This window comes from Macaca mulatta, chromosome 18 (genome assembly GCF_049350105.2).
Source record: "Macaca mulatta isolate MMU2019108-1 chromosome 18, T2T-MMU8v2.0, whole genome shotgun sequence".
Lineage (NCBI taxonomy): Eukaryota > Metazoa > Chordata > Mammalia > Primates > Cercopithecidae > Macaca > Macaca mulatta.
The window spans coordinates 71,290,062-71,310,822 of record NC_133423.1 but is presented as its reverse complement, the minus strand read 5'-3'; the positions used below and the strand labels follow the sequence as shown (position 1 = coordinate 71,310,822).

General features: G+C 39.8%; 1 protein-coding gene and 1 pseudogene across 2 annotated transcripts in view; both read right to left on the bottom strand.

The window, feature by feature from the left end:
- ROCK1 (Rho associated coiled-coil containing protein kinase 1) overlaps nt 1-8,388 on the bottom strand; it is a 156,710-nt gene extending 148,322 nt beyond the window's left edge. Inside the window, exon 1 of one of the 2 annotated variants that reach the window (XM_015121598.3) lies at nt 7,392-8,388. In XM_015121598.3, the coding sequence (XP_014977084.1) occupies nt 7,392-7,484 (93 nt within the window). In that variant the 5' untranslated portion in view covers nt 7,485-8,388. 2 annotated transcript variants of the gene reach the window in all.
- Nucleotides 8,389-17,245: 8,857 nt separating this feature from the next.
- Nucleotides 17,246-17,345, bottom strand: LOC114673873 (U6 spliceosomal RNA; annotated as a pseudogene).
- Between the last annotated feature and the right edge of the window lie 3,416 nt (nt 17,346-20,761).

The following is a 20,761-nucleotide window of genomic DNA, read 5'->3' as shown; positions in this document are numbered from 1 at the left end:
AATTAATTTAGGAACTAGTTCCAAAAACTGCACTTACACAGATGGCTGACAATCTTACATTTCTACCCCAACATCATTTAACTGTTTAAGTTTTATTTCTTAAATAATAAATCAATGACAATTTTTTGAAGTTTTAATTGAAGTGTAATAAACAAAGTCTCATAGAATTTTTATTTTATTTATTTATTTATTTATTTATTTGAGACAGAGTCTCACTTTGACAACCAGGCTAGAGTGCAGTGGCACCAACATGGCTCATTGCAGCCTCAACCTCCTGGGCTCAAGCAATCTTGCTACCTCAATCTCCCAAGTAGCTGAGACTACAGGTGGAAGCCACAACACCCAGGTAATATTTTAATTTTTTTTGTAGAGCTGAGGTCTCTCTATGTTGCCCAGGCCGGTCTCAAACTCCTGGGCTCAAGGGATACATGCACCTTGGCCTCCAAAAGTGCTAGGATTACAGGCGTGAGCCACCGTGCCAGGCCTATCATAGAATTTTCAGAGATACAAGGGACATCAGCAATTATCTGGTCCAACACTTTGTTCTACAAATAGGGAAACTGAACGTTAGATAAGAAAAATGATGTACTTCGTCACACAGAGAGTTAACAGTAAAACAAGTCTATGCTCTGAATTTTCAGTCCAGTGTTATTTTCACAACACCACACTAATGGCATATTTTTAAGAATAAATACTTTCCATTGTGAATTGCGGTACTATCTGTTCATCTTCTTGAACACATGTGTGTTGTATCCAACAGCTATACTGTGGACTTAAACTAAATGGATATGCCCCCTTTTTAGTGGGGATGAGAATGGAGAAGTAGAGCTATTGGATTATCTTCAGCAATAGAACTCTATATGTAATATTTCCTGGTAAGTGGGTTTTTCTATCAATTATCATAATAGAATCTGCAGTTTTCACCATATATCCATAACACCAAAACTTACAATCATGAAGTAAAACTAGTGTAAAGTTATGCAAAGTCTAATCTAAAACTGATTATTTACTCTTTGTTCAATATAAAATTTTACATGTAGTTCCTTCTTCTGGATTAAAAACATTTCTGACTCAAAAGATTAATGAATTAACCAATTCATATCTCAGCTGTTACTCTGAGCCACCTCTCTACACACCCACAGGGTGGCTGTAGTGCAAGAGGGCCTATTTACAGAACACATACTGAAAGCATAAAAGATACATACAGAAAGAGAACAAGATAACAACTCAATCTCCATCAATTAGTTCCCAATTGCCTTTTATATCCAACTAAACCCTTGGCACAAAGTAGATACCACGTTATAAATCATGACTAAACAAACAGTCTGTAAAAGATCCTCCCCATTTATTCAATCTATCTATTAATAAATGTCTCAATTTTCAGTTACAATTGGCTTAGACGTCAATAATGCACAGCTAGATTATGAATTTATGAGCAGTTTGAGGTGCTAGATAAATTACTCTGCACTTAGAGAAGACAATAAATATCAACTTCTAGACTGAGCACACTGACTAGTATCTAACAGAAATACTATAAATATGACATATTACAATTGCTTACTAAATACCAAATGCTGTGATAGTTGTTTTGACTGTATTATTCAATTCTTACAACAGTCTAGTACTTTTATCCCCTCTTATTTTTCTGAAGATGAAATAGCATTGGCAGGTTAAAATAACCCCCTAAAATATTTCAGCAAATACATGGCAGAGCCTAGATTTCAATCCAAGTTTAGGCCCTATACAAAGATTTGCTGAATGAATAAAAATGAATTAGGAGAGTAACTTGTTTTTTTTTAAAGAAGTTCCTTCAACATACTAACATCTAAAAAAGTCTGGTCCAAACTAACCAGATATGCAAGTGATACTAATAACACCTATTAACACACAAATTAGGAACACTGGCAGAGATACAACTTTGAGGCTAAAGATTTAATGACCTCAGGTCTTTTCATTCCAAGAGTAATATATCCCCAAAACTGATCAGTTCAACTGGCAAGGCGTACCGGGAATTAGACAGCAATAATCTAGATTCTAAAATGCTACCCAAAATCTGCTGTAATAACCCAATGTGTGGACTAACACTGTCAAAAAAGTTCACAACAAAAATTCCAGTTTAGTGACAGGGACAATAGTTGACTTAATGACAAAACAGGTAAGTTTATGGGAGGAAGCCTATTTTGGAATATGAGGGATTTGAGACTAACATGACACCCAAGTAGAGATGCTTACAAGGCAGTCAGATATTTAGGGTTTGAAACAAAAGACTAAAAATAAAGATTTGGGTATCATGTGCATAGAGATAATAGTAATTGAAGCTGTAAGAATGGATGAATTCTCCAAGAGAGTGAAGACAAAGATAAGTATTATAGGCCAAAGATTGAGGCAAAGAAAAAAAGAATGAAAAGATGGGAAAGCACTAGGTCAAGAGAGCCCAGGAAGATAATTTAAAGGAAGAAAAACTCAAATACTAACACCAGAAATTTCATTTACGTTTATCTTCCACATTCTGAACAACTCCCTAATGACAAATAGTAGTGACAAACATGTACAAAAGGAACGGCACAGTGTTAGAAGTCAACATGCACTGTTCGACTAATATTGGTTCCCTTCCATCTCCTCCACTCACCCGTTGCTACACCTCCACCAGCCAGAAGAAAAGTGGAAAGGTCATGTTCTTAACTGGCATCGTGAAGCAGTGTGCTAATAAATACGCTACAAGGAAGATAGCTGTATTTTCATGAAAAGTATGTCAAACTTCAAAACAAATATATCCATAACCCTCCCAACCACTTTTGTTTTTCCTTTTTTTTTAAGACAGGTTCTCACTGTGTTGCCCAGGCTGGAATGCAGTGGCACAATCTCGGCTCATTGCAACCTCCCCATCCTGGGCTCAAGCAGTTCTCTGGCCTCAGCCTTTCAGAAGCTGGGAGCAGAGGCGCATACCATTACGCCTGGCTAACTTTTTGCATTTTTGGTAGAAACAGGGTTTCATCATGTTGCTCAAGCTGCTCTCGAACTCCTGGGCTCAAGCTATTCGCCTGCCTTGGCCTCCCGAAGTGCTGGGATTACAGGCATGAGCCACTGTACCCGGCCTTGTTTTTCCTTTTTAATTTACAAATTATAAGCATCTTTTCCTCTGCAAAGATTAAACAGACTTAACTAAACTCTATCCCTTACTCTGTTTTCAAGGGTACTCAAAATCACTGAGAAATTATTACAGGCCCTAGACAAAATAATTAGAAGATAAGGAAGTCAGAAAAAGAGAAATAGCTCCCGATAATCCTTATAAACTGTAACATGGACAGTAAGAAAGACAACCATTAGGACACTGGAAAGAATATGACTTACAGAAAAGCAAAGTTGACTAATTTGAATGCTTTAGGAAACAAGCAAATGGTTATCATAATATATCTTAATATTTGCAGACTATTTTAACATTTATATATAATATGAAGACTGAACTTACTTAGTCCTTGAAAAAAATTATAGGTGTTCCAGAAAAGGTTGGATACCCACTTATCAGAGTTCTTCCAGCTACATTATTCTAAACTACTGCAGGTTGAGTATCCCTTGTTTAATATGCTAGGGACTAGAAGTGTTTCAGACTGCATACTTTTTCAGATTTTAAAATATTTGCATATACTAAGATACCATGGGGATGGGGACAAGTCTAAATAAGAAATTCATTTACGTTTCATATATACCTTACACAAACAACCTGAAGGTCATTTTATGCAATATTTTAATAATTTTGTGCATGAAACAAAGTTTTGACTGCAACCCATTGCACAAGGTCAGGTGTGGAATTTTCCACTTGCGGCATCATGTCAGTACTCAAAAAGTTTCAGATTTTGAGCACTTCGAATTTCAAATTTCAGATTACAGATGCTATTCATCATTAGTGTCTCAACAAAAAAAGCTGTTTAGTGGGTAAGGTAGTTAAAAGGACATACATCAGCAAACTTCTGAAACCAAAAGATTTGGAAGTTTCCATTTCTAAGCATGAATCTAGTAAAGGAGGTAGAGAAGAAACAATTTGAAAACCTTATTTTTGGGATTACAAAAAAAATCCTAGAACTAAATTGCCTGTGGCACATAATACACACTAATAAGTAAGTATCAGTTAAACAAATCAGCAAAAGTCAAAATAATATAGAAAGGCAACCAATGTAAAAGGAGTTTTGCTCCTATAATATATGAGAGGTCCAAAGTCCAGATAGGGGAGAACAAGAACAAACTCACTGAAAAAGTTGAAGTCAACTGATAGGTCACTCTGAATGACAGAATGAATGAATGAATGAATGCTCAATGTTAAACATAAGACATCATGCAAAGAAAATTCATGCTAGATACTACAAAACCGGAAAAAAGGACTTTTTGTCTCCAAAGGAAATTCAGTCTTGGGCCAGGCACGGTGGCTCACACCTATAATCCCAGCACTCTGGGAGGCCGAGGAGGGCGGATTACTTGGGGTCAGGAGTACAAGACCAGCCTGTCCAACATGAAACCCCATCTCTACTAAAAATACGGAAATTAGCCTGTAATCTCAACTACTCATGGGGGCTAAGGCAGGAGAATCACCTAAACCTGGGAGGCGGAGGTTGCAGTGAGCCAAGATGGCACCACTGCACTCCAGCCTGGGCAACAGAGTGAGATTCCATCTCAGAAAAAAAAGGAAAATTCAGTCTTTACCAAGTTCAGATTGATAGGCTAATAAAATTTCAGTAACAGCTATCAATAAACAGCTGTGGAACTAAACATTAAAAGGGGACAAGATAATAAGATTTCAAGGGGAAAAAAACAACCAAACGTGTCTGTTGACTATTCTCTTCTTCAAAATGTTGCTTTAGAAGTGTTGGCCTCCATGATAACTGGCTGTCCTAACTCTAGAGGCCTTGATTGCTTACTTCCTCCACTCTTCCTCCTTGTTCAACCTTCATCTTTCACCCTGTTTTCCCTCCACTGTTTCTCCCTTTATCGTATCAACTTGCACCTTTGTGCAAATGACTTCCAAATCATTATCTGTAATTATGAGCTCAGTTGTGTATCTCTAACAGTCTACAGGTCATTTCCTCATGATTGTTCCACTATCCCCTCAAATACAACAAATCTAAAATTGAATTTATCTGTAGGCCTTCAAAGCCAAGCAATTTCCAAACCTGACTTTGCTATTTTTACCATTCTCCCTATAATCCAGGCTCAACTTTTTCAGGGTCATCTGACTACTGCCTCTCTCTTTGGTTCCCCTTCTTTTCCCCAAGCCTGCCAATAAAGTTCCATTAATTCTTCTTTTCTCATTCTCATGCCCCAATTTTGGGCTTCAATCATTTCTGGACTATTACAATAATAATTTTTTAAAACCATCCAATCTCACCATCTCTCCAATCTTTTCCCATGCTAACCCATCTTCCACACACTAGATTCATCTTCTTCATTCATCCTAGCACGGTCTTATTTATAAATATTTAACAGCCACAACATTGTAAAGGCAGTCCAAAATCCTTGGCCTACCAATCAAATCCTCCACAGTCTAACCCTAATCCTTCCTTCCAACCTTATCTTCCTTGTTTCCCCAAACCTGTCATAGCCAGTCATGTCTCTATCCTCTATTCACGTTATCCTCTACTCCTCCTGAGTACCCTCTATCTAAATCCTATCCATCCATCATGAAACATACTTCGGCTCTCTCAATTCACAGTGACTTCTCCCTCTCAATTTCCAAGATCATACATTATCTAAACAATCATCTGGAATTTATCACATTTCTCAATCTGTGAAGTGTTTGGCTTTGTTTCTGTGTATATATGTGAGATAAGGTTTTGTCTTCCATTAAATAGATTGGACTCTCAGGGAAAGAGTCCATGACTTATATTTCCTTGTATCCTCCACATCTAAATAAAGGTCCCCAACAAATGAAGCTATAGCAAGAGGCTGGAAGATGATTAAAATAAAAAAAGAAAGCTACAAAACCCTCCCTATAACACCATCTCATGTAATAAGGAGATCAAAAAGCAAAATAAACTCAAAAATACATGAAAACTGGATAAATATTAAAAGATAAATCAGACTTCTTAGAAGTTATAGAAATCCTTACTAGACAGATATATTCTAATTCCTTCCACTTATCTCGTTTAATAAAATGTTTTAAAATCCATTGTGCATCAACCTTCTTTACTATTTCTCAATATGAAGAGCATCCATAATGTGATAAGACATTTCTAATAACCCACAATACTCTTATTTCCTGGTCAGGGATGCTTAGAATAATTCTGAAAGCTTTGGGAAGCTTCTTGTAAAGTCCATACACGTGGAAAAATATGCACGTTAATTTTAAACAATCTACATTAATTTTCCTTTGATTCAAGATGGGATTTTTGAATTGTATTATTTCTTTGAGTGGTATTATTTTGTTTCCTTAATCTTAATTCCCAAAATTGAGCATCTCTAACCTTATTTCACCGAAGACTTTGTGAAATCCCGTCCATATACGTACTCCCTGAAACCTTATTTTTAGAGATTTTGTGGTTTTGTTTGGACTAAAAGAGAAATACTATATAACCCTTAGTTGTTCAGAAACTCGTTTACAGAGGAAATGTATCAAACCTAAGAATTCCAATTATTTACAGAGAACTGTAGGTTATCAACCACTTAACTATTTTTAAAATGGGATTTTGGTTTTTCATGTCATAAAACCCTCTTTAGAATGTTTTAAAAGTGACAATGTTAAGTGCCACACCACCAAAAAGACAGTTACAATAACTGTATGGTCAGTACTTTTGTAACCAATAATATAATAAGTTAACATTGTAATGGCCTAAGACCAATTATCTTGGGTTTTTACAATAGTTTAGCCAAAAGTTCCTTCAAACTCAAATCACCTATGAAATTTTGGCTCAAAAATCACTTGCTCAATATCAATTATCCGTTGTCACTTTCAAGGCTAAAAACTAAACGCCTAGGAGCTAAATCGCAAAAAAAAAAAAAAAAAAAAAAAGCAAAGTCTTTTCAATTTAACTGTCAAACTCATCAAAAAGATTAGTATTACTACGATCGCCATTCAACAAACTACATACGTTGCAGTAACTCTGACGTAATAACTTTTTATAGGATGCCTGCAATAGCAGTTTGTAAGTATCTTTCGGGTACTCATGAACTGAGTCAGAATTAAAAGTTCGGAGAGTAGTTAGTACAGAGCCAGTCAAATGGCAAATAGGACCACGCCATGAGATGTTAATGGTACTCCAAGATTCTTCGGGAAACAGAAATCCAGCGTTTTCCAAGACGATTATGCACACCTGAGACTTTCTTTTGCAGCGAACCAGAGTAGTGCAAGAGGAAGGAAAGACATGCAAAACCCCAGACGAGCAAAAGAGAACAGCGCTACTCACCAGCAAACAATCCGAATTCACTTCCGATTTGGGATCCCGCAGCAGGTTGTCGATTTTTTCAAATCGAGTCTCAAAACTGTCCCCAGTCGACATGTTGCTGCTGCTGTGACAATGCCCTCGTACCAGCACCAGCAGCGGAAAGAAATTTCAACCAACTTCCTCCGCGGTGGGTTCGCAGCCGCGGGGCGGAGGAGCCGGAACCTCAGGGTCACCAGGTGCGCCCGGTTCCCCCTTCTTCCCCTCACTGAGGGGACCTCCGCTCTCCAGACCCCGGGCCGGGGGCAACAGCGACCCACAGCCGCTCGGACGCCCAAAGTCGCATCCCACCCGGCAGCCCCTCACGACAGCCGACAGCGCCGTCGCCACCAGCCTCGTCGCTCCGACGAGGTGCTTCAGCCTAGCGGGCCCCGGCCGCCGTCGCCATGGAGGGGTCCCCGTCCCGAGATGGGCAGGAGCGGGGAGAGAAAGAAAAGCAGGGTGGAGACTCCCTCGGGGCAACAAGGGAGGGAGAAGAGGAAAGGCGAAAGCGAAGGGCGGGTGAGGAGCTGTGCCAGCTGCGGCCGCCGCTCGGGCCACGGGCCGGGCCCGCTCCGCTCAGAGGCGCTGTAGACGGTCTAGCCCCGCGTCCCCGGCTCTACTCGGCCCGGCCCGACGCACCGATCAGTCTCGGCCACGAGCTGGTCCCCGCGGGACAGCCTCACTCTCCCATTTTGTCCCGTCGCTGCTGGGGCTGCTGCTACGGTGTCCGGTGGGGCAGGGCGAGGTCGATGCCCGATGGAGACTTAGCAGAGGAAAGGCTGGAGAGCGGGCGAAGAGGAAGACGATAGTTGGGTCCCGGCGGCTGCTGATGGGGGAGCTCCTGGGAGGGGCTGCGGTCCCAGCCGGGGAAAGGGCGAGTCGCGGCGGCGAATGCCTGGGGGGGTGGGGCGAGGGGGGCCGAGAGGGACTAATATGTCCGCCTTCCTGTTCAAACAAACGGAGACCGCCGGCGCAGACTGCGCATGCGGGGCGCGGACGCTCGGAAGGGGAACCAGCCGGGACCCCGCGCGCGCGCGCGCACGGTGTCGCCTCCGCAGGGCGGGGCGGGGCGGTGAGGTGGGCGGGGCGGGGCGGTGAGGTGGGCGGGGCCTTGCGGGCAGGCGGGCGGAGAAGGCGGACCGCCGGGAGGAGCAGACGTGGGGTAAGCAGCTGCCGGTAGGGTCCGAGCCTTGGCCGGCTCTGAGGAGCCTTGCAGGGCTCTGGAGCCGCCTTGGAGGTCCGGACAGAGGCGGAGCTCTGGCTGCTTCTGGTCGCTGTCCCGGCAGATGCCCCAGCTCTGTTTCCTCTGGGTTGTAGCAAGTCCAGAGACTTCTGACGAGGAGATAGTGCTTGTTCTTGTTACTGTCAGGATGGGGTGATACGTTCTTCTTTAGGCAGGAAGCCTTTTCGTGGGCAGGTACCAGCATTTAGCGGCGTTTGGTTTTCGGTGGCGTTTGGTTTTCGGTGGTACTCCATGGATAGCCCTCTGGAGCCCTAGCCTTGAACCCATTTACAATTCACTGGGAAAGTTTCGAAGCGCTCAACCCTCCCACGCCAGGCGTGTGTGTCAGGGGAGCCATAAAATATTGACTCCGGAAGGTACAGTCAATAGAAGTCAAGCTCAATTTAATTTTTTTAAAGGAAAATAATCTCTTAGAAAAAAATCAATATTTTTAAGTCATTCGTATTAGTTCTCTTACTTCATTAACACCCCCACTGTAGTTCTCTCCTGGACATGTAATGCTGTCGTTTCAATGTCAAAACATTCAGTGAAACGTAAGTGTGATTTTTATCAGAACTGACGTAGGACATGAGAATAATAGGCATTTCTCCTAGTTCGTTGCTTCACTGACTGTGATGTGAGGAAAGGTGAAAGATTTGTCACTCACCCCCGCTGATAAAGTTATGTTCTTCACTGGTTTCAGCAGGAAATCTACCTTAATGTATTTCTAATCAAACTTTATTTTTGCTCAGAAATCAAATTAAGGATCACTAGAAATAGAAAATGTGGATCTTTTACCCCATGATGGAAAATGCTACAGATGAACCAAAAAGCATCGGGGTAAGAAGCATCGTACAGCATCTGAACAGTCCACCAACCTTACGATGTGAGTCAGAGGTTAGGAAAATCTTATATGGTTTGAAAAAAATGTCTATTTCTATTTTTAATTTATTAAATACAAGAAATATTTAGATGTAAAATCCACTGTATATATCAAGATAGGACGTTTTTGGTTTATACAAAAATCATAGCAAAGACAACTAGACAAACCAGGTATCTCATTAAATGCCTTTGCAGTGACTTTTCTTGGCTCCAGCATTTTAAGTCATGTGAATTAGATTTATTTTTAAGCGTAGGGCTTAAAATAAATCTAGCAGTTGCCCTAAAATAAATTTCCTAAACCCTGCTTGTCTTTTTTTTATTATTATTACCATTTTTAGGTATTAGGAATTTTGTTCTCAGAGAACGGTGAACATTATGTTGCTTTCCATTTAGACACATACGAAGAAATACAGGTAGTTAAGACAATACATGAGTGACACTGATAAATATAAGTGGAAGTGATAACCAACCTGGCAGAACTACTAGAAATATATGTGAAGTCCATATAGCTTACTTACCTACAAGGCTCTTCTGATGATTGTAACACATCACTAGTTATCTTCTGCCGTAAGATAGATGGACTCTGAATTAACTTTTTTTTTTTTTCCTCCGAGGCGGAGTTTTGCTCTTGTCGCCCAGGCAGGAGTGCAGTGACGCCATCTGGGCTCACTGCAACCTCCGCCTCCCGGTTTCAAGCGATTCTCCTGCCTCAGCCTCGGGAGTAGCTGGGATTACAGGCATGCGCCACTACGCCCAGCTAATTTTTGGTGTTTTGTTTTGTACTGAGATGGAGTTTCACTCTTGTTGCTCAGGCTGGTGTGCAATGTCGCAATCTCGGCTCACCGCAACCTCCACCTCCTGGGTTCAAGTGATTCTCCTGCCTCCCGAATAGCCGGGATTACAGGCATGCGCCACCGCCCCCTGCTAATTTTGTATTTTTAGTAGAGATGGGGTTTCTCCGTGTTGATCAGGCTGGCCTCGAACTCCCGATCTCAGGTGATCCACCCACCTTGGCCTCCGGAAGTGCTGGGATTACAGGCATGAGCCACTGCCCCTGGCCTATTTTTGTATTTTCAGTAGAAACGGGGTTTCACCATGTTGGTCAGGCTGGTCTCGAACTCCTGACCTCGTGATCCACCCTCCTCGACCTCCCAAAGTGCTGGGACTGCAGGCGTGAGCCACCGCGGCCGGCCAACTTTTTTTAATAAAGAGATCCTCACCTATAATAGGGTGGAATCATATGATATTAAAAATTCCCTTCCATTAGCCGAGTGTGGTGGCAGGCACCTGTTAATCCCAGCTTCTCTGGAGGCTGAGGCAGGAGAATTGCTTGAACCCTGGAGGCGGAGGTTGCAGTGAGCCGAGATGGCGTCATTGCACTCCAGCCTGGGTGACAGAGCGAGACTCTGTCTCAAAAAAAAAAAATAAATAAAAACAAAATAAAGTTCCCTTACAACCTTAAAATTCTATCGTCTAATTGTGACTAATCTCTTCCAAAGTATTGTGGATATTTGAGATCACCCTTAAAATATAAATTATGGGCCAGGCGCGGTGGCTCACACCTGTAGTCCCAGCACTTTGGGAGCCTGAGACGGGCGTATCGCAAGGTCAGGAGATGGAGACCATCTGTCTAACATGGTGAAACCCCGTCTCTACTAAAAATACAAGAAATTAGCTGGGCATGGTGGCGGACCCCTGTAGTCCCAGCTACTCGGGAGGCTGAGGCAGGAGAATGGCGTGAACCCAGGAGGCGGAACTTGCAGTGAGCCGAGATGGCACTGCACTCCAGCCTGGGCGATAGAGCGAGACTCCATCTCAAAAAAAGAAAAGAAAAGTATGTTAAAATCCTACATGTAAGGGCAAAATACTGATGCCATGTATAAATATAATAATAATATAACAAACATATTGAGTGCTCACCATGTGCTAGGTACTACTCCACACACTTTATACATGATATATTTAAAACTATGCCACAGATGGGGAAACTGAAGTGCAGAGAGATATGTTGTTAATACTTGCTCAGACCCTGATTGGAACAGAGACAATCTAACTACAGAACCCCCCATTCATAACTACTGACTATGTTTACACTATCCAGTCCTAATACAGTGACAAGTATTTAACAATGGGATTACTTACATTAGCACAAATTTAAATGATTCCATGTAAATGAGGGAGTTACAGAATTTGCAATGTCATCAGTCTGATTACAGTCCCTAGATAAAGATGTGAAATGATTTTAACAGGTTGAATGAAAAGGGTCTTGAAGGGTGGGTGCGGTGGCTCACACCTGTGATACCAGCACTTTTGGAGGCCAAGGCAGGCAGATTACTTGAGCTCAAGAATTGGAGACCAGCCTGGGCAACATGGTGAAATCCTACCTCTACAAAAGAATACAAAAATTAACCAGGCATGGTGGCACCTGTAGTCCCAGCTACCCAGGGGACCGAAGTGGGAGAATTGCTTGAGCCTGGAAGGCAGAGGTTGTAGTGAGCTGAGATCATGTCACTGACTTCAGCCTGGGCAATGGAACCAGACCCTGTCTCAAAAAATAAAAAAAAAAAAAATGTTTTTAAAGGCCTTGAAAATGTTCAGTAACACTGAATTGACTAGGGATTCCCAAACACTGGGTCCAGGAACCAGTGGCAGTCCTTGGTGGGATTTTCATGACTTGCAGCAAAATAAGAACAATAAAGATATATAGTAAGTTTTCATAAAGTAACCCGTTTCATAATGAAGGCTGTCCTTCAGTATGAAATTCTGTTACTTTTTTAAAAAGTAAACATACTTTCCTTTAAGAAGCAAGAGTAATAGTAGATGGTACATTTTTTAATGTTCTTAATTGGCAATTAAAAAATTACAAAGTTGGCCAAGCATGGTGGCTCATACCTGTAACCCTAGCTCTTTGGGAAGCCAAGGCAGGAGGATCGCTTGAGCTCAGGAGTTGCAGACCAGACTGGGCAGCATGGCGAAATCCCCGTGTCTACAAAAAAAATCTAAAAATTAACCCGGCATGGCGGTACGTGTCTATAGTCCCAGCTACTTGGGAGGCTCAGGCAGGAGGATCGCTTCAGCCCAGAAGTTCAAGGCTGCAGTGAGCTAGGACCAAGCGCCACTGCACTCCAGCCTGGGTGACATAGCAAGACCCTGTTTCTAAAAAAGAAAAAAATAATTATAAAAAGAAATTTACAAAGTTGAGAACGCTCTGTAAATATATAGACTAAACTAGTTATATCTTAATTTTTCTGAATTTTGGAATTCATGCATCTGGAAACATTTAGTGTACATGAGAGTCATGCTAGAACCTAATGAAGAGACTGCAGTGCTGAAAGAATTTGAATGAGGCATATTTGGGAGAGATCATGGAAACATCAGAAAGATTTGGGTGTAGACTTCTGTATAGTAAAAGACAATTAAGCTGAGCATTCCTTTGCTTTTGGTCATTTGGTAGGAAATAGGCTTGGTATCTTGTTCGTGAATTTCTCTAATAAACATTGATGTGTTAGCTAGCCTCCAAAGATGGCCCCCAGTGAACTATGTCTCCAATATTGACGCCCTTGTGGCATTCCTTCCCACATTGAATCTGGGCTGGGGTCTTGTGACCTGCTTTAACCAATACAGTGCAGCAAAAGTAGCACTGTGCCAGCAGGAGGCCTAAGCTCTGAGGGTGCCTGGCAGCTAACAGTTTTATGCTCTGGGAAGTCAGACTAAACTGAGATCACCATGGTGTGAGGAAACCCAAGCTAAGTAACTGCATAAACAGATCACATGGAAGACAACCAAGGAATCCTACAGACCTTGAGAACAGAGACCCCAGACTATGGCCCATTCCAGCAGCCCCCAAGCTTTGGTGGCACATAGAATAAGAAACAAGCTGATCCCTCCAAGCCCTCTGCCCATACTGCAGAATCATGGGCAAATAATAAAATGGTTAGTACTTTGAGACACTAGGTTTTGGCATAGTTTTACAGCAATACAAGACAAAACAGTTGAATTTCAGAAAAGAATTAATCATAAGTAAATATATAGAGAGATATATGTTGAGAATGCCTTTTATACTTCTTTTAATTACCCACTATAAAAGGAAGCTGCCCACAGTAGACCCTTGGTAAACGAATGACAGACTAACTCATGTTAATCTTCACTTCAGTGGAAACTCTGTCCAAAAGAAATATAAAAGCTTTTTAAACAAATTAAAGAATGATTTCAGGTGTTTTAAGTTATTGCAAAATTATCATATTCTTATATAAATACATTCTACCTATGTTTTTCTATTTCCTCAATTTAGAAGGTAATCATGTTTATTCTATTTCAAAAACATACCAAAAATGCAGGTATAATCATACATCAATTTTAATTCAGTGCTATAAATTGCATGTTATTTCAAAAATGCATACCACACACGTGTTAACAATGTGATGTGGCTAAGTTTCTATAGCAACTTTAGCTAACATTTCCAAGAAAGTATGATACTTATTATGTTTAATATAACTTTCCAAAGGGCACTACCTTTTTTTTTTTCATATAGAGTAACTTCACTTGATACTGAACAACCTTAGTAAACAGAAATTGAAAAAAATTAAGTTAATTTCTGTTTTAACAGGTTGGTTTTATATGATTAATATTTACCCATAAGTAGTTTATCTGTATATATTTTCCCAGATTTGAAAAGCGAATCAAGAGAGTATGTTCCTTTACCTAAGAGTACTCCTTTTGAGATCAGTCAAGCTTTTCTTTCCATGGGACATTCAGGCATGGGAGTAAATGTATTTTGACATTTTTAGATCTACTATGGCCTTGATGCTGCCTACACAGAGTTGGGGATGCAGGTATCTATCAAGATAGGAAGGAAAAGTGTAGGGCAAGCTGTGAACACAGAGTACCCTTAAGGCTTCTCCTGACTCACCCTGGAATGCCTTCCTCTAACATCTGTTTTTTATTTCTTAGAAGCTGCTATTCCATTCAACTGCAAAAATACTTGCACTGACCCTAGAAACAGAATGAAGAAATAGAGGAAAATGGATTTTTGTAAAATAATTACTTCCCTGCTTTATGCCATTGCCATTTTGGAACCCTACTGTTACACTCACAATCCTGAGCATGCAAATGGCTGATATTACAATTTATTCTAAGAGTGGGGGCTGTTATGTTTGTGGAATTTCTGAGATAGTTGGTATGTGGCCATAATAAGAGAAGGAAGCCCAGATCAAGGAGATACACATAGCTGGTTACATACTCTTTCTCATTTTTTTGGTAACAGCTTCCTATCCAAATTTCCCCCTCCCACCCAGCACCACTCCACTGAGTTCCAAGACCAAGTTTACTTTCTGTCCTATCGCTTTTTAGGTTCTTACATCTTCCTCTTTAAGGTTCCTAAACTGGTGAATTGCCTTTTTTTGGCAGTGACAGACTCGTCACTCAGTATCTACTTCTCTTTTTTATTTGTCATAACTTTTATCAGTCATCTCAGTCCCAACTTTCAGACTTCCATACCAAACACTTGGAAACAGAAAAATGTTTCTGACATTTCACTGTTTTCCCCTCCCTTCTATCATTCAAATACCTCCTGAAATGTAACCTCCTCCCTAAAAATCTCTCTAACGGGAAGAGAGACACCGATTCCTTATGCCCACCCATATTTATATAAATGTTACCCTTACACTCTCTATGTTCTTCGTTAATAGCTATGATAACTCATACACTTTACCCCTTTTTATTTGCAGTGTAAATACTCTGCTAGTTGAATTTATATGTTTGTTTTTGTTTATGTGTTCTTGTCTTTGCTGCTTCATACATTCCCTAGGGCATAGGCTAGGACTTTAAAAGCAATACTCATGTTTTTCTTTTCATTGTAAAAATAGTTCATGCTTATTTTTAAAATTTTGGAAAATATGGAAAAGTAAGCAGAGAACAAAAATCACCCATATTCCCACCACCCAATTATCATCACTGTTGATGTTTTCGTAGTTTCCCTTTTCATCTTTTTCCTCCCTCTGCAATTGTTTGTTCATTTTATATGCTATAGGATAATTATTGTATACTTTTTTTACAGCAGACAGTCTTATATATACTCTAATTATAACTTTTCAAGCCTGCATAATACTCCATTCTAGAAATTTACCATAGTCTGCTTAACCATTACTCTGTTCATCTATAAATAATGCTACTGTAAACATCTTTGTACATAAAGTGGGTTTTTTTTTTTTTTTGTAAATAATTTTATTTCTTCCTTGATGATTTAGAGGGACTATCTTCAAACTAGTACAAATATTTCATACATAATACCTGGTCATTTTCTAAGCAATTGAGTAATTTGTTGCACAATAAGCTACCTCACATATTTCAGCAAGAAATGCATTAAATTTGAATAGTGAAGACATTACATAATGAATTAGGGCACAATTAAAATTTGCTTTAAATATTTCTTTCGGGGAGAGGACACCACACTTCTACTCAATGAAGAGAAACATTTTTACAGTCCAGAGGTTTTTTATTTTTTTGAACACCTATTATACCATGAATTCATAGGGAATAGGTTCCAGCAGCTCAGGCTGCTTCCTGTTGGTTCTCACACAGTATGCTTGTCTGGGTAGAGGAGGCTCGCACTTCCGCTGAACCGGCGTACCTTTCTCTTTGGCTTCTTTATCTGACCATTTTCCTTCAAGCGTTTCAGGAAGCTATCTCGGCTCTTGGAGTGCTTAATGTGCTCCCTACGCACATTAATTCTCTTGGCAAGAATCTTGCCCTTAACTTGTTTGTTAACACAATGCCAACAGCATGCTGGGGAACATTGTAGACTCTTCCATTTTTGCCAAGGTAACACCTGTGGGACATTCATTTTTGAACAGTACCCATTCCCTTGATGTCTACACTATCACCTTTCTTATAGATTCGTATATACATGGCCAAAGGAACAACTCCATGTTTTCTAAAAGGCCTAGAAAACATATGTTGGGTTCTCCTCCTCTTTCGCTTTGTGTTCCTCATTTTGGCGAATTACTGGAAAATGGCGGTTCCGGCCAAAAGAAAGGGAGTGTTTTTTTGTTTGTTTAATTTGGTAATACAAGTTTACACTCCCACTATTAATAGTTGCATGCCTTTTTATTTATTTATTTATTTATTTATTTTAGTTTTTTTTTTGAGACGGAGTCTCACTCTGTTGCCCAGGCTGGAGTGCAGTGGCCGATCTCTGCTCACTGCAACCTCCACCTCCCGAGTTCAAGTGATTCTAGTGCCTCCGCCTCCCGAGTAGCTGGGACTACAGGCGCACCACCACGCCGGGCTAATTTTTTGTATTTTTAGTAGAGACGGGGTTTCACCACGTTGGCCAGGCTAGCCTCAAACTCCTGAGCTCAGGTGATATGCCTGCCTCAGCATCCCAAAGTGCTGGGATTACAGGTGTGAGCCACTGCGCCCAGCCTGTGCATCTTTTTATTATTTTTTTCCTCAGCACTGGGTGTGTTACTATTTACATCTGAGCTCATTGTTGTATTGATTTGCATATCATTGATTATTATGAAATTGGATATGTGTTCCCTATGTTTGCCAATTAGTTGTTTTAGGTTTTTTTTTTTTCCATTAATTTACATTCTGTGCCTATTCATCAATTGACTCTTAGAATTTTTCTTATTGATTTGTATGAATATAAATAAAATACTAACCTTTATCTTATTAATTGCACATTTTTACCAATGTTTTTATTTTTAAATTCTGAGTGTATTTTTGACAACCAAAATGTTTACTTTTTTAAACAATTTGTGTCATTCTTGCACAGCAGCCATGCTAATCTCTGTATTGTTCAATTATAGTATATGTGCCCAAGCAAGCAGTTCTTTTGCTATTTTTATGTTTAGAAAGTCCTTCCACTTTCCGGCCGGGCGCAGAGACTCACCCTGTAATCCCAGGACTTTGGGAGGCCGAGGCAGGCGGATCACCTGAGGTCGGGAGTTTGAGACCAGCCTGACTAACATGGTGAACCCCGTCTCTACTAAAAATACAAAAAATTAACCGGGCGCCGTGGCACATGCCTGTAGTCCCAGCTACTCAGGAGGCTGAGGCAGGAGAATCGCTTGAACCTGGGAGGCGGAGCTTGCAGTGAGGCGATATTGCCGCCCCTGCACTGCGGCCTGGCAACAGAGCAAGACTGCGTCTCAAAAAAAAGAAAAAGAAAAAAAAAAATCCTTCCACTTTCCAAATGCTTAATATATTTGTATTTCTATTTACTTTTGTCCCCCCACTCTCCCACTATGGCTTGGTTTTCCATATTTTGTTTTTCATTATAAGTGAATATATTTTGATGTATTGAATAGGGTGAGAATCTGTTGTACTTTTTCAAATTGCTAAACAATTCTATTAACACCATCTATCAAATAAGCTTGTCTTAATGATTCATTATACTTTCATTAACAAGGATGAATTATGTGTAACTATATTCCTGCTCTCTTCTATTTCATTGTAAATATATTTATTCTACTAGTGTAGTAATATAACTATAGTCACATGGTGTGTTTGGATAGCCCAGAAAATCTAGTCTTCTTCTTTAAAAAGTTATTTCAACTTGTTATTCTTACATACGATTTTTAGAATAACTTTTCAAGTTCTTCCTCACTATACCCCCATTCCACTGCCATTTTAACTGAAAATATTTTAAACTATAATTTAATTTGAAAAAAAATGTTTATGCTATTCCATCTTCCCAATCAATAATTGGTAACTTTTATTCAAAAAAATTATATTTATTTCAGACAGGGTCTCACTCTGTCACCCAGGCTGTAGTGCGGTGGTACAATCACTGTTCACCACAGCTTTGACCTCCTGGGCTCCAGTGATCCTCCTACTTCAGCCTCCTGAGTAGCTAGGACCACGTGTGCCTGCCACCATGCCCAGCTAATTTTTGTATTCTTTTGTAGAGACAGAATTTTGTCTATTACTCAGGCTGGTCTCAAATTCCTGGGCTCAAGCGATCTGCCTGCCTCAGTTTCCCGAAGTCCTAGGATTACAGGCATGAGCCACCACACCCAGCCCAAAAATGTTTAAAAATATTTATTAACAAAATGTTATAGATGTTATCACCTGGGCCACACAGATTTTTCGCTGAGATTATTTCTGGATATTCTAAAAATTTTGTTGTCATTCTGAATAGGATTTTTGTTTTGATTATTTCATGATTATTGATTATGATATATTTATCATCTCTTACCCAGCCATTTTATTGACCTTATTGTGTCTATAAAATTTTCTCATTTTGAAATTTTTAAAGATTTATTGATAACTACCATATTTTAATGTAAAACAATATCAATTATAAGATATATAATTATTTTACATACCACCAAAGGAAAGGACACTAACAAGCTATCATTTTTGAGATGTATCTCAATTTCAGAGAGTTTAAAAGGTGAAAAAGAAAATCTTAAATTTGACAAAATATCATGTGTGTGTAAATAATGTTTAGACATTTGGTTTGGTTTCTTTCTTACCAGTAATCATGCCTCACATCTATTTTAGGTCTCAGTTCTTTAACTATAGCAGTAGAGATAGACAACAGATATCCTTGTCTTTTGTCAGTTTTTCTCAGAAATAACTCATATTTAAGCACATGTTAAGTTTTGATTTAAAATAAATACTCGCTATCATGTTAAGACAGTGTCTTTTCACTGATATATGGACATCAGTTAAATACTAACATCATATCTACTACAACATATGATTTTATTTACTTAACGTTTTTCTTCAACTGTGTAATTTTTTTAGATTTAAATTCCACTAAAAAGGAAGCTTTACACCATTATAGAAGATGGAAAAACACAATCATTTTCTATAAATGGAAGGCAACCATAAAAATAAATAAAACAAAACAATGTTGTAACATTCTATTACTGTTCCTTGCTTAAGGCTCTGAGCTTGGTTGAGTGCCGTGGCTCATGCTTGTAATCCCAGCACTTTGGGAGACCCCAGCAGGCAGATCACTTGAGGCCAGGAGTTTGAGACCAGCCTGGGCAACATGGCAAAACCCCATCTCTACAAAAAATAAAAAAAATAGCCAGGCATGGTGGCAAGCATTTGTAGCCCTGCTACTTGGGAGGCTGAGGTGGGAGGATCACCTAAGCCTGGGAAGTCAAGACTGCAGTGAGCCATGGTTGCACCACTGCACTTGAGCTTGAGCAACAGAGTCAGACCCTGTCTCAAAAAAAAAAAAAAAAAAAAAAGACACTGAGCCTAATGCCAACTGCTCAGTGGAGGGAGAAAAGGACATTAGGAAGTGTTAGGAAGGTGTTAAAAATATATGCTAGTGCACCAAACTCAAACTTTCTTCTGGCAGTAATTAGACTACAAAGATAATTGACATAGAATAATGTTATCACTACAGTTAAAACTATGCTGAGTCCCATCTAAAATTATCTATCCAATTTGCTTTTAAAGCTTTGTTAGGAATTTGTTTAATATTTTATCAATTGCTTTTTTGGTATATGTTGACATTATTGTATAGCTAATGATTGACATATGTATCATATAAAGAAAGTTCCAGGCCAGGCACAGTGGTTCACGCCTGTAATTCCAGCATTTTGGGGGGCCAAGGCCGGCCGATCACCTGAGGCCAGGAGTTTGACACCAGCCTGGCCAACATGATGAAACCCTGTCTCTACCAAAAATACAAAAATGTTTGTGGTGGTATGTGGTGGTATGTGCCTGTAATCCCAGCTACTTGGGAGGCTGAGGTAGGAGAATTGTTTGAACTTGGGAGGCAGAGGTTGCAGTGAGCCAAGATTGCGCCACTGCACTCCAGCCTAGGCGACAGACTGAGACTCCATCTCAAAAGGAAAAAAAGAAAAAAAGAAAGAAAGTTTCCAATATTATGTTACAAGGCTAATATTATGTTACAAGGCTAATATTATGTTACCCTCGTAGTTCTAGAGATAAATACACACACATTCATCCCAATATACTGCTACTTTTGAATGGTTTATTTAGGATTTTCCTATTTATAACTGTATCAACAAGGTTTTAGGTATTTTGATGTGGTTGTTGCAGGAAACAGAAACCAACTTAAGCCAATTTAAGCAACAGCAGAAAGTATAGCTAGGCACCACGAGGGACTAAAACCAGGACATGCGAAGCTCCAATGAACCAAGCATGTTCTTCTTATTTTCAAGCCTAAATGGTTTTCATCTTTTCAAATACGTCTACTTTATTATTTTCCCTATGTCCTTAAAACCAACTTTTTCTACTTTTCTCTACATATAAA